Here is a 12,500-nt window from a genome sequence, read left to right as displayed (position 1 = left end):
TGTGGTGTGGTGCGGTGTGGTGTGGTATGGTGCGGTGTGGTGTGTTGACGTGTGATGACGTGTGGTGTGTGTGGTGTGGTGTTGTGTGTTATGTGGGTATAGTGTGGAGCCGTGTGGTGTGGTATGGTGCGGTGTGGTGTGGTATGGTGCGGTGTGGTGTGTTGACGTGTGATGACGTGTGGTGTGGTGTGGTGTTGTGTTGTGTGGTATGGTATGGTGTGGTGTAGTGTGGCGTGGTGTGGCGTGGTGTGGTGTAGTGTGGCTTGGTGTGGTGTGGTGTAGTGTGGCATGGTGTGGTGTGGTGTGGTTTAGTGTGGCATGGTGTGGTGTGGTGTTGTGTGGTGTGGTGTGGTGTAGTGTGGCATGGTGTGGTGTGGTGTTGTGTGGTGTGGTGTAGTGTGGCATGGTGTGGTGTGGTGTTGTGTGGTGTGGCATGGTGTGGTGTGGTGTTGTGTGGTGTGGTGTAGTGTGGCATGGTGTGGTGTGGTTTAGTGTGGCATGGTGTGGTGTGTTGTGTGGTGTGGTGTGGTGTAGTGTGGCATGGTGTGGTGTGGTGTTGTGTGGTGTGGTGTGGTGTGGTGTAGTGTGGCATGGTGTGGTGTGGTGTGGTGTAGTGTGGCATGGTGTGGTGTGGTGTAGTGTGGCATGGTGTGGTGTGGTCTGGTTTAGTGTGGCATGGTGTGGTGTGGTGTTGTGTGGTGTGGCATGGTGTGGTGTGGTGTTGTGTTGCATTTCAGCCATAGCGGAATTCTGGGCGTAGGATTCGGACAGAGCACTCTGTCTGTCTGTATCTCTCTCTTTCTCTGTTCTTTCTTTTACACACACACACACACACACACACACACACACACACACACACACATACACACACACACACATTCTCTCTCTCTCTCTCTCCCTCCCTCCCTACCTCCCACCCCCTCTCTATGTTCCTCCTTTTACACACACACACACACACACACACACACACACACACACACACACACACACACACACACACACACACACACCAAACTCTCTCTCTCCCTCTCTCTCTCCTTACCCCCCTCCAGCCCCCTCTCTATGTTCTTCCTTTTACACACACACAATTCACTCTCTCTCTCGCTCCCTCTCTCTCTCTCCTTACCCCCTCCCACCCCCCCCTTTATGTTCCTCCTTTCACACACACACACACACACACACACACACACACACATACAAACACATGCACACTCTCTCTCCCTCTCTCTCTTCCCACTCTCTCTCTCTCTCTTTCTATAAAGGAGGGATGGGGTGTGGACGAAGGAAGGAAGGTGCTGTGTGCAATGATGTGTGTGTGTGTGTGTGTGTGTGTTTGTGTGTGTGTTGAAGGACGGGAGGCGGTGGGGGTAGAAGGGTCGGTGGGGGTGTAGGGTGGGACGTTAGGGTTGGGGTGAGGGGGGGAGGGGAGGAGGAGTTAGTAAAGCCACGTGTGGGCTTTTCGAATTTCACTGTGAGCAGGCCCACGATGTCAGCAGTTTGTTTGCGCACCAGCCAAACGAGGGAAGTAAACTGTATTAAAAAAAAACAAAAAACAAACAAAACAAAAAAAATAAACGCTCGGCAAGCAACAGCTGTTTCACTCTTTGAAGAACTCTTCAGGCATTTTGATAATATGTCCCAGTATGTCATGTCATTTGTGGACTGCTAGCCCAGTGGTTATTACGCGTCCACCTAGGAACCCGGAGAAAACCTGAGCGCGTAAGAGGTTCGAATCTCACACTCGCCAGTATTTTCTCTCTCTGTATTTCTGTCTCTCTCTGTCTCTGTCTCTGTCTGTCTTTCTCCGTCTGTCTGTCTGTCTGTCTGTCTCTCTCTCTCTCGATCCGTCCCCCTTCCCGCCTCCCCACTAGACTGTGAGTTTTTTTGGTCAGGGCGCTAGTCACTCCGATCAGACGATAATGCGAGGTCCCGTGCACTTTGCGCACGTAAAAGAACACACGGTAACAGCAAAAGGGTAGTTCCTCTGTGTGAATGTTGTGTGTGTGTGTGTGTATGTGTGTGTGTGTGTGTGTGTGTGTGTGTGTGTGTGTGTGTGGGGGGGGGGGGGGGTGGGGGCGGAAACAGACACGGAAGCACCTTTGGCAGTTATGTGTGTGTGTGTGTGTGCGCGCGCGCGCGCGTGTGTGTGTGTGTGTGTAAAAGGAGGAACATAGAGAGGAGGTGGGAGGCAGGGAGGGAGGGAGGGAGAGAGAGAGAATGTGTGTGTGTGTGTGTGTGTGTGTGTGTGTGTGTGTTGAAGGACGGGAGGCGGTGGGGGTACAAGGGTCGGTGGGGGTGTAGGGTGGGACGTTAGGGTTGGGGTGAGGGGGAGAGGGGAGGAGGAGTTAGTAAAGCCACGTGTGGCCTTTTCGAATTTCACTGTGAGCAGGCCCACGATGTCAGCAGTTTGTTTGCGCACCAGCCAAACGGGGGAAGTAAATTGTATTAAAAAAAAAAAAAAAAAAAAAAAACCGCTCGGCAAGTAACAGCTGTTTCACTCTTTGAAGAACTCTTCAGGCATTTTGATAATATGTCCCAGTATGTCATGTCATTTGTGGACTGCTAGCCCAGTGGTTATTACGCGTCCACCTAGGAACCCGGAGAAAACCTGAGCGCGTAAGAGGTTCGAATCTCACACTCGCCAGTATTTTCTCTCTCTGTATTTCTGTCTCTCTCTGTCTCTGTCTCTGTCTGTCTGTCTGTCTGTCTGTCTGTCTGTCTCTCTCTCTCTCTCTCGATCCGCCCCCCTTCCCGCCTCCCCACTAGACTGTGAGTTTTTTTGGTCAGGGCGCTAGTCACTCCGATCAGACGATAATGCGAGGTCCCGTGCACTTTGCGCACGTAAAAGAACACACGGTAACAGCAAAAGGGTAGTTCCTCTGTGTGAATATTGCGTGTGTGTGTGTGTGTGTGTGTGTGTGTGTGTGTGTGTGTGTGTGCGCGCGCGCACGCGCGCACGCGCGCATGGTTCAGTTCAGAAGGCAGTGATGTGGGCTGGCTAAATGTTGATCGCGGCGTTGATGTTGGATGATCATAATGTTGATGTTGACCATTATGTTGATGGTGGTGTCGATGCTCATAGTGATATTGATGTTGATGTTGACCATTATGTTGAATTATGTTGATCATGATGTTGAAGCTCATCGTGATATTGATGTTGATGGTGATGTTGATCGTGATGTTGATGTCCATCGTGATGTTGATGTTGACCATTATGTTGATCATGATGTTGATGCTCATCGTGGTGTTGATGTTGATGTTGATCGTGGTGCTGATAGTGGTGTTGATGCAATTGTGATGTTGATGTTGATGGTGGTGTTGATGCTCATCGTGATGTTGATATTGACCATTATGTTGATCATGACGTTGCTACTCATCGTCATGTTGATGTTGATCGTGATGGTGGTGTTGATGCTCATCGTGATGTTGATCATGGCGTTGATGCTCATCGTGATGTTGATCATGGTGTTGATGCTCATCGTGATGTTAATGTTGATCGTGATGTTGATCATGATGCTGATGCTCATTGTGATGTTGATGTGTTGACCATTATGTTGATCATGGCGTTGATGCTCATCGTCATGTTGATCATGGTGTTGATGCTCATCGTGATGTTGATGTTGATCGTGATGTTGATCATGATGTTGATGCTCATCGTCATGTTGATGTTGATCGTGATGGTGGTGTTGATGCTCATCGTGATGTTGATCATGGCGTTGATGCTCATCGTGATGTTGATCATGGTGTTGATGCTCATCGTGATGTTGATGTTGATCGTGATGTTGATCATGATGTTGATGCTCATCGTCATGTTGATGTTGATTGTGATGGTGGTGTTGATGCTCATCGTCATGTTGATGTTGATCGTGATGTTGATCATCGTGTTGATGCTCATCGTGATGTTGATGTTGATGTTGCTCTCTTCAGTCAGGCACTTTCCCAGATGTGTACAAAAAAGCCCTTGTAACACCACTGCTCAAGAAGCCGACTCTCGATGTAAACACCCTCAAAAACTATCGTCCTGTCAGCAATCTCTCTTTTCTTTCCAAGGTCACAGATAAGATTGTCCTCCTCCAGCTCTCTGAATATCTGCATCACAACAACCTGTTTCCTGTCTCACAGTCTGCCTACCGCCCTTCCCACAGCACTGAAACAGCTCTACTCAAAGTTATGAACGACATTCTGCTGTCTGTAGATACTGGTAAACTTTCTGTCCTCACCCTCTTAGATCTCTCAGCGGCATTCGATACAATCGATCACAACATCCTCGTTAATCGTCTTTCTCATTCATTTGGAGTTTCTGACACAACACTGAAATGGTTTTCATCTTATCTGTCCAATAGAACCCAGACTGTCGTTACTAACAAACACCTTTCTCAACCTTCTCTTCTGGAATTCGGAGTCCCCCAGGGATCAGTTTTGGGACCCGTGCTCTTCATTTTGTACACAAAGCCACTTGGTACCATCACAGCTCAGCACAACGTCCAAAGTCAATCTTTTGCCGATGACACACAATTATATGACTCATGTACACCTGACCAGATCAATAACACCATCAACAACATTCAAGAATGCATTACTGACATCAAGCATTGGATGACCGTAAATAAACTAAAACAAAATGATGACAAGACTGAAGTCCTCCTGATTCACTCACAGAACAAACCATTACCTGACTCCGCTCCCTCCTCTATGTCTGTTGGTAACACAAACATTCAGTTCTCATCTGCTACAAGAAATCTAGGGGTAACTTTTTCTGACACTCTGTCCATGGAAAAACACGTGTCCAACATCTGTCGCTCTGCTTACCATGAACTCAGGAAAATCAGTAGCATTCGCCATCTTCTCACTTCTGATGCAACCAAAACTCTCGTCTGTTCTCTCGTTCTGTCTAAATTTGATTACTGTAACTCCTTACTCTCTGCCATTCCCCAGTACCTCCTAGACAAACTTCAAAAGGTTCAAAATTCAGCAGCACGACTGATATTCGGAGTCAAAAAACACGAACACGTACAGCCACTCCTCCAACAGCTTCACTGGCTCCCAATCTCTGCAAGAATACAACATAAAACATCCACTCTTTGCTTCAAATCTCACTGATCCCTACTTTCCTGTCTATCTTTCTGACCTCCTTCATGTCTATACCCCTGCCAGACAACTCCGCTCTTCTTCAGACAATAGAACCTTTACTGTCCCTCGAATCAAAACAAAGACTAATGGCAAGCGATCTTGATCAACGAGGGGGGAGAGGTGGTGGCGGGTGTTTGCACGTCCACACGCGCGAGCTTGTGTCTGTGTGTTGCGGGTGTGCGGGTGGGTGAGATGGTACGTGTGTGTGTGTGTGTGTGTGTGTGTGTGTGTGTGTGTGTGTGTGCGTGCGCGCGTGTGTGTGTGTTGTTGTGTTTTTTAATGTATAAATATGTATGTGAGAGATTTTAACACGAACTGTTTTATGAAGTAATGTTGTAGTTTGTTTACTCAGTTGTCCATCTGTTGTGCTTTTGTTGTTGTTGATGAGTTTTGTGTGTGTGTGTGTGTGTGTGTGTGTGTGTGTGTGTGTGTGTGTGTGTGTGTGTGTGTGTGTGTGTGTGTGTGTGTGTGTGTGTGTGTGTGTGTGTGTGTGTGTGTGTGCTAGTGTATGTGGACGTGGTGGAGGTGTGAGTTTGTTTGTGTTTTTTTTTGTTTGTTTTTTTGTTTGTTTGTTTTTTGTTTGTTTGTTTGTTTGTTTTTTTGGTTTTTTTAACAATACGTACATTTTTACATTTTCAGGTTTAATTTCTTAAATGTAATGATGTACATACGTTTTTACTTGAAATGTTTGATGAATATTGCTTTATCATGTGATGTTGTAGCCTGTGTGTTTCAATTGTTTGTCATTCGTGTGTGTGTGTGTGTGTGTGTGTGTGTGTGTGTGTGTGTGTGTGTGTGTGAACATTTGTTTCATCTTTCTAGTTTTGATCTGTGTGTGTAATGCGGGTGTTGTTGTTTTTTTTTTGTTTTTTTTTAAATACCTGTTGCATTTCTTGATTTAATCAACTGACATGACCTATTTTAATTTTTCTCTCTCGCCTATATTTCAAATTATATGCATATGTTTGTGTGGGGATGTTTGAGTGAATGTTTTTAGTGCTATTGTAAAGCGCATAGAGCTTCAAGAATATGCGCTATAGCAAGAAGTCTGAATAAATAAATAAAATAAATGTTGATCCTGGTGTTGATGCTCATCGTGATGTTGATGTTGATGTTGATCGTGATGTTGATGGTGGTGTTGATGCTCATCGTGATGTTGATGTTGACCATTATGTTGATCATGATGTTGATACTCATCGTCATGTTGATGTTGATCGTGATATTGATCATGGTGCTGATGCTCATCGTGATGTTGATGTTGACGACGGTGCCCATCTGAACTGCAGGGAAACTGGTGGGGCTGCCCAGGTGCTTTCTGCATGAGAGCGGCGAGGGCGGAGGCGTGATACAGGTCAGCCTGGGACTCCCTCAGGGCGCACTACAGGGACCCCTGTCGTTTGTTGTTGTTTTTGTTGTTTCTTCTTCTTCTTCTTCTTCTTCTTCTTCTACTACTACTACTACTACTACTACTACTACTACTACTACTGAGAGAGAGACAGACAGACAGACAGACTGGACCTGACCTAGCCTCGCATCACGTAACCTCACGTTAAATAACCCGACCTTACGTTACTGACTTTGCGTTACCAGACATAACCTTACGTTACCTGACCTGACCTCATGTTACTGACCTGGCCTCACGTTACTGACCTAGCCTTACGTTACTAACCTGATCTTGCGTTACCGGACTTGACCTTACGTTACCTGACCTGACCTCACGTTACCTGACCTGACCTTTACGTTACCTGGGCTGACCTCACGTTACCTGACCTGACCTGACCTCACGTTACCTGGCTTGATCTTGCGTTATCGGACCTGACCTCACGTTACCTGACCTGACCTCACGTTACCTGACCTGACCTCACGTTACCTGACCTGGCCTCACGTTACCTGACCTGGCCTCACGTTACCTGACCTCGTGTTACCTGACCTCATGATCTTGCGTTACCGGACCTGACCTCACGTTATCTGACCTGATCTTGTGTTACCTGGCCCGACCTCACGTTACCTGACCTGATCTCACATTACCAGACCTGATCTCACGTTACAAGACCTGACCTGATCTGACGTTACCTGACCTTACCTTTCGTTACCTGACTATATGTGACCTGACCTTACGTTACTGACCTGACCTTACATTACCTGACCTGACCTCACGTTACCTGACCTTTCGTACCTGACCCGACCATATGTGACCTGACCTGATCTTACTTTACCTGACTTGACCTCACGTTGCCTGACCTGACGTCACCTGATCTGACCTTACAATACTTGACCTCACGTTACGTTACCTAACCTGACCTGACGTTACCTGATCTCATCTCAGGTTTATCAGACCTCACGCTATTACCTGACACTGTCCTGAAATTACGTTACCTCACTTCACCTGGGCTCATCTGTGGTAAGCAAGGCAAGACAAGAAGTTTATTTCATGTCCACAGTTGTTTTTTTTGGGGGGGGTAGGGGGGGGGGGCGGGCATAGAAAAATCATTATACATCAGCGTCTTTGACACACACAGAGATTACAAGCACAAAAAAAAAAAAAAGACCCCACTTCACGTTACCTGACCTGTGACCTTTGACCTGTGACCTTGACCTTGTGTGTCCTCAGGGGTCAGCCAGCGAGTGCGTGCTGGTGGCGCTGCTGGCGGCCCGTCACGCAGCCATCAAGAGGCTGAAGGTCCGGCTGCCTTTCGCTGAGGATGGCGCCCTGCTCTCCAAACTGGTGGCCTACTCCTCCAAAGTGGTCAGGGCTGTCTGTCTGGCTGGCTGGCTGTCTGTCTGTCTGTCTGTGTCTCTCTCTCTCTCTCTCTCTCTCTCTCTCTCTCTCTCTCTCTGTGAGGATGGTGCCCTTCTCTCCAAACTGGTGGCCTACTCCTCCAAAGTGGTCGGGGCTAGCTATCTGTCTGTCTTGCTGTCTGTCTGTCTGTCTCTCTCTGTGAGGATGGTGCCCTTCTCTCCAAACTGGTGGCCTACTCCTCCAAAGTTTTCGGGCTAGCTATCTGTCTGTCTGTCTGTCTGTCTCTCTCTGTGAGGATGGTGCCCTTCTCTCCAAACTGGTGGCCTACTCCTCCAAAGTGGTCGGGGCTAGCTATCTGTCTGTCTTGCTGTCTGTCTGTCTGTCTGTCTCTCTCTGTGAGGATGGTGCCCTTCTCTCCAAACTGGTGGCCTACTTCTCCAAAGTGGCCGGGGCTAGCTATCTGTCTGTCTGTCTGTATCTCTCTCTCTCTGCACATTGTTTATTTGTCTGTTGTTAATTTTTTCCTGACCATAAAAGCCAGCTTGCTTATTGTCAAACAAATAATGTTTACATTCTATGTATTTTCCTCCGTCCGTCCGTCCGTTCTTCCCCCCTCTCCTCCTCCTCCTCCTTCTCTCTCTCTCTCTCTCTCTCTCTCTCTCTCTCTCTCTCTCTCTTTCTCTCTGGAGCTGTGCTGCAGATGTTCATCTTAAGAAACTAAATTCTCTCCACAAGAGAGCAGCCAGATTAATTCTACCAGATCACTCACTGTCAACGTTAGAAAAGCAAGCCAGATTAAATGTCCTTCCACTTCAAAACCAGCTAGAATTCAACAAAGCACTACTCATGTACAAAACACAATAACTTGGCACCACAATATCTCAAACACCTGCTTACATGAGCCTCATGCCGATACGGCTCTAACAAATACATTTTGCCACGTACCCGAATTGATTTGTTCATAACTAGTTTTGCATTTTCGGGTGCATCCCTGTGGAACTCCCTTCCTTTGTACATACAAACGGACAGTTCTCTTCCTATTTTCAAATCAAGTCTGCATAAACATCTTCGCCCCTTCCAACAGTGAATAACTCTGATCTTTGAATTACTGTAGACAGTAACAAAGGGGTCAGTTATGTCTTATTTATTGTATCAGTTATTGTTGCTGTTGTTCTTTTCTTGCTTTCTCATTTCATCGTGTTTTGTTTTGCTCTTTCCTTTTTTTTTCTTTCTATTTCTTATGCATGCATAAATCTATTCATTTCGTTCTATCATAATCGTGACAAATGTCCAAGTAATATTGGTGATGGTGGTAGTCACTGTAGTATGCTGCACTTGCCACACGTAGATTTCAGAGACAGTAACAATACTGTACCTTTTGAACACCCGGATGTTTCTGGAACTCCTATACTGATGACATCTCTCTCTCTCTCTCTCTCTCTCTCTCTCTCTCTCTCTCTCTCTCTCTCTCTCTGTGACTCACTGTCCTATCCATCTGTCAATCTTAGTGTGTGGGGGGAGGGAGGGGGTGCTGTCAGTGTGTGTGCATGCGTGTGTGTGTATGTATGTGTGTGCGCTCGCGCGCGAGCGTCAGTGTGTGTATGCATGTGTGTGCACGGGTGTGGGTGTGTGTGTGGGGGCGGGGGGGGGGGGGGGGGGGGGTGTTTTCTTCATTATGTATACCCTTCTGCATGAAAACCTTTTCCTTTCATTTATGTGTGTGCTTTTTGTTATAGATGTAGATTAGCGAGGACAGATTTGAAGAATAGGCTATGCCTAAAATCTTAATCCTTGAATAAAAACGTTTTGAGTTCTGAGTTCTCTCTCTCTCTCTCTCTCTCTCTCTCTGTCTCTCTCTCTCTCCCTCTCTCTCTCTCTCTCTCTGTGCATCGATGTAGCTAGCAGAGGTGTTGGTGGTGATAATGATGGTCTTTACAAAGCATTTGGTAAGATTTTGTTATTCCATTTTACCTTTTATTCTATTTTATATAATTCATTTCCCTTCGTGAATTGTTGGCCATGATGATGATGATGATGAAGTTGATGATGATGATGATGATGATTAAGGTGATGGTGACAATGCTGTGAATGATGATAGCGACAACAATGGTGATGATGATGGTGGTGAGGATAATGAAGATGTCGACGATGACGATGATCCTGTTGTGGCTGCTTCTACAGATCATCACGACAACGACAAAATCACAAAGATGATGATGATTATGACTATGATGATGATGATGGTGATGATGATGATGGCGTCGTCGACTACTACTACTACTACGACGACGACGACGACGGTGGCGACGACGATGATGATGATACTACTACAACAACAACAACTACTACTACTACTACTACGACGACGACGATGATGATGATGATGATGATGATGATGATGATGATGACAGCGACAAATGATAGTGATGATTTTGGAGATAACGACGATGACGATGACGATGGTTGCCTTCCCTTGCAGGCCCACTCCTGTGTGGAAAAGGCAGGGATGATCGGCTTTGTCAAGATGAGACAGCTGGAGGTGGACGATGAGTTCTCCCTGAGAGGCCACATTCTGGAGAGTGCCATAGAGGTGTGTGCTGCATATATATATATATATATATATGTGTGTGTGTGTGTGTGTGTGTGTGTGTGTGTGTGTTCTCTCTCTCTCTGTATATATGTATATGTATATGCACACACACACACACACACACACACACACACACACACACACACACACATATATATATACATATATATATATATATATATATATATATATATATATATATACAGGAAGAGAGACACACAGAGAGAAAAGAGAGAGAGAGGGAGAGAGAGAGAGAAAGAATATGTTTTGTTTTCTATGTGTTTCTGTTGCGCGGGCGTGTGTGTGTGTGTGTGTGTGTGTGTGTGTGTGTGTGTGTGTGTGTGTGTGTGTGCTTGCGTCATTCTTCATCAGCGTTGTGCCATAAAACGAAAACAACTATAACTATTTCTACGGGAGGTGGAGGGAGGGGGGGGGGAGGGGGGGGGGGGGGGGGGGGCAGGGGCAATTTAGGCTATCAGCTCATGTATCACCATCAGCATCATGATCACCATAGTATTATTAGTAAGGTATTCCTATCATTATCATTCGTTTCGTTTTCAGGAGGACCGCCGTCTTGGGCTGATTCCTTTCTTCGTAAGTAGTTTGCTCTTTATCATGTTCACCATTACACTTGCCTTCGATGTCAGCATTGTCCACGGAATTCCTTTGCTCTTTGCTATGTCCACATTTACAGTTGTCTTCGATGTCACCTTGTTCACGGAGTTCCTTTGCTCTTTGCCATTTACACCTGTCCTCGATGTCAGCCTTATCCTCGAAATTCCTTTGCGCTTTGCTGTGTTCACAGTTACACCTGTCATCGATGTCAGCATTGTCCACGGAATTCCTTTGCTCTTTGCTGTGTTCACTGTTACACCTGTCTTCGATGTCACCTTGTTCACGGAATTCCTTTGCTCTTTGCTGTGTTCACAGTTACACCTGTCTTCGATGTCACCTTGTTCACGGAATTCCTTTACTCAGCGCTGTGTTCACTGTTACACCAGTCTTCGATGTCACCTTGTTCACGGAATTTCCTTAACTCTTTGCTGTGTTCACTGTTACACCTGTCTTCGCTGTCAGCATTGTCCACGGAATTCCTTTGCTCTTTGCTGTGTCCACATTTACACCTGTCTTCGATGTCAGCATTGTCCACGGAATTCCTTTGCTCTTTGCTGTGTCCACATTTACACTTGTCTTCGATGATAGCATTGTCCACAGAATTTCTTTGCTCTTTGCTATGTTCGCATTTACACCTGTCATCGATGTCAGCATTTTCCACAGAATTCCTTTGCTCTTTGCTATCTTCACTGTTACACCTGTCTTTGATGTCACCTTGTTCACGGAATTCCTTAAGTCTTTGCTGTGTCCACATTTACACATGTCTTCGATGTCACCTTGTTCACGGAATTCCTTTGCTCTGCGCTGTGTCCACATTTACACCTGTCATCGATGTCACTTTGTTCACGGAATTCCTTAACTCTTTGCTGTGTTTACTGTTACACATCTTTGATATCAGCATTATCCACGGAATTCCTTAACTCTTTGCTGTGTTCACTGTTACACCTGTCTTCGCTGTCAGCATTGTCCACGGAATTCCTTTGCTCTTTGCTGTGTCCACATTTACACCTGTCTTCGATGTCAGCATTGTCCACGGAATTCCTTTGCTCTTTGCTGTGTCCACATTTACACCTGTCTTCGATGTCACCTTGTTCACGGAATTCCTTAACTCTTTGCTGTGTTCAAAGTTACACCTATCTTCGATGTCAGCATTATCCACGGAATTTCCTTAACTCTTTGCTATGTTCACTGTTACACCTGTCTTCGCTGTCAGCATTGTGTACGGAATTCCTTTGCTCTTTGCTGTGTTCACAGTTACACCTGTCTTCGATGTCACCTTGTTCACGGAATTCCTTTGCTCTTTGCTGTGTTCACAGTTACACCTGTCATCGATGTCAGCATTGTCCACGGAATTCCTTTGCTCTTTGCTATGTCCACATTTACACCTGTCTTCGATGTCACCTTGTTCACGGAATTCCTTAACTC

General features: G+C 46.1%; 1 protein-coding gene across 1 annotated transcript in view; it reads left to right on the top strand.

Moving 5' to 3' along the window:
• Positions 1-12,500, top strand: part of LOC143287243 (aromatic-L-amino-acid decarboxylase-like) — a 37,482-nt gene that overhangs the window by 14,269 nt on the left and 10,713 nt on the right. Inside the window, exons 4-7 of the mRNA XM_076595188.1 lie at positions 6,417-6,481; positions 7,742-7,876; positions 10,350-10,460; positions 11,022-11,054. Coding sequence (XP_076451303.1) covers positions 6,417-6,481; positions 7,742-7,876; positions 10,350-10,460; positions 11,022-11,054 — 344 coding nt within the window. The remainder of the gene's footprint in view (positions 1-6,416; positions 6,482-7,741; positions 7,877-10,349; positions 10,461-11,021; positions 11,055-12,500) is intronic.

The sequence above is a fragment of the Babylonia areolata genome, chromosome 11 (genome assembly GCF_041734735.1).
Source record: "Babylonia areolata isolate BAREFJ2019XMU chromosome 11, ASM4173473v1, whole genome shotgun sequence".
Classification (NCBI taxonomy): domain Eukaryota; kingdom Metazoa; phylum Mollusca; class Gastropoda; order Neogastropoda; family Buccinidae; genus Babylonia; species Babylonia areolata.
This window is presented reverse-complemented; position numbering and strand designations above follow the sequence as displayed.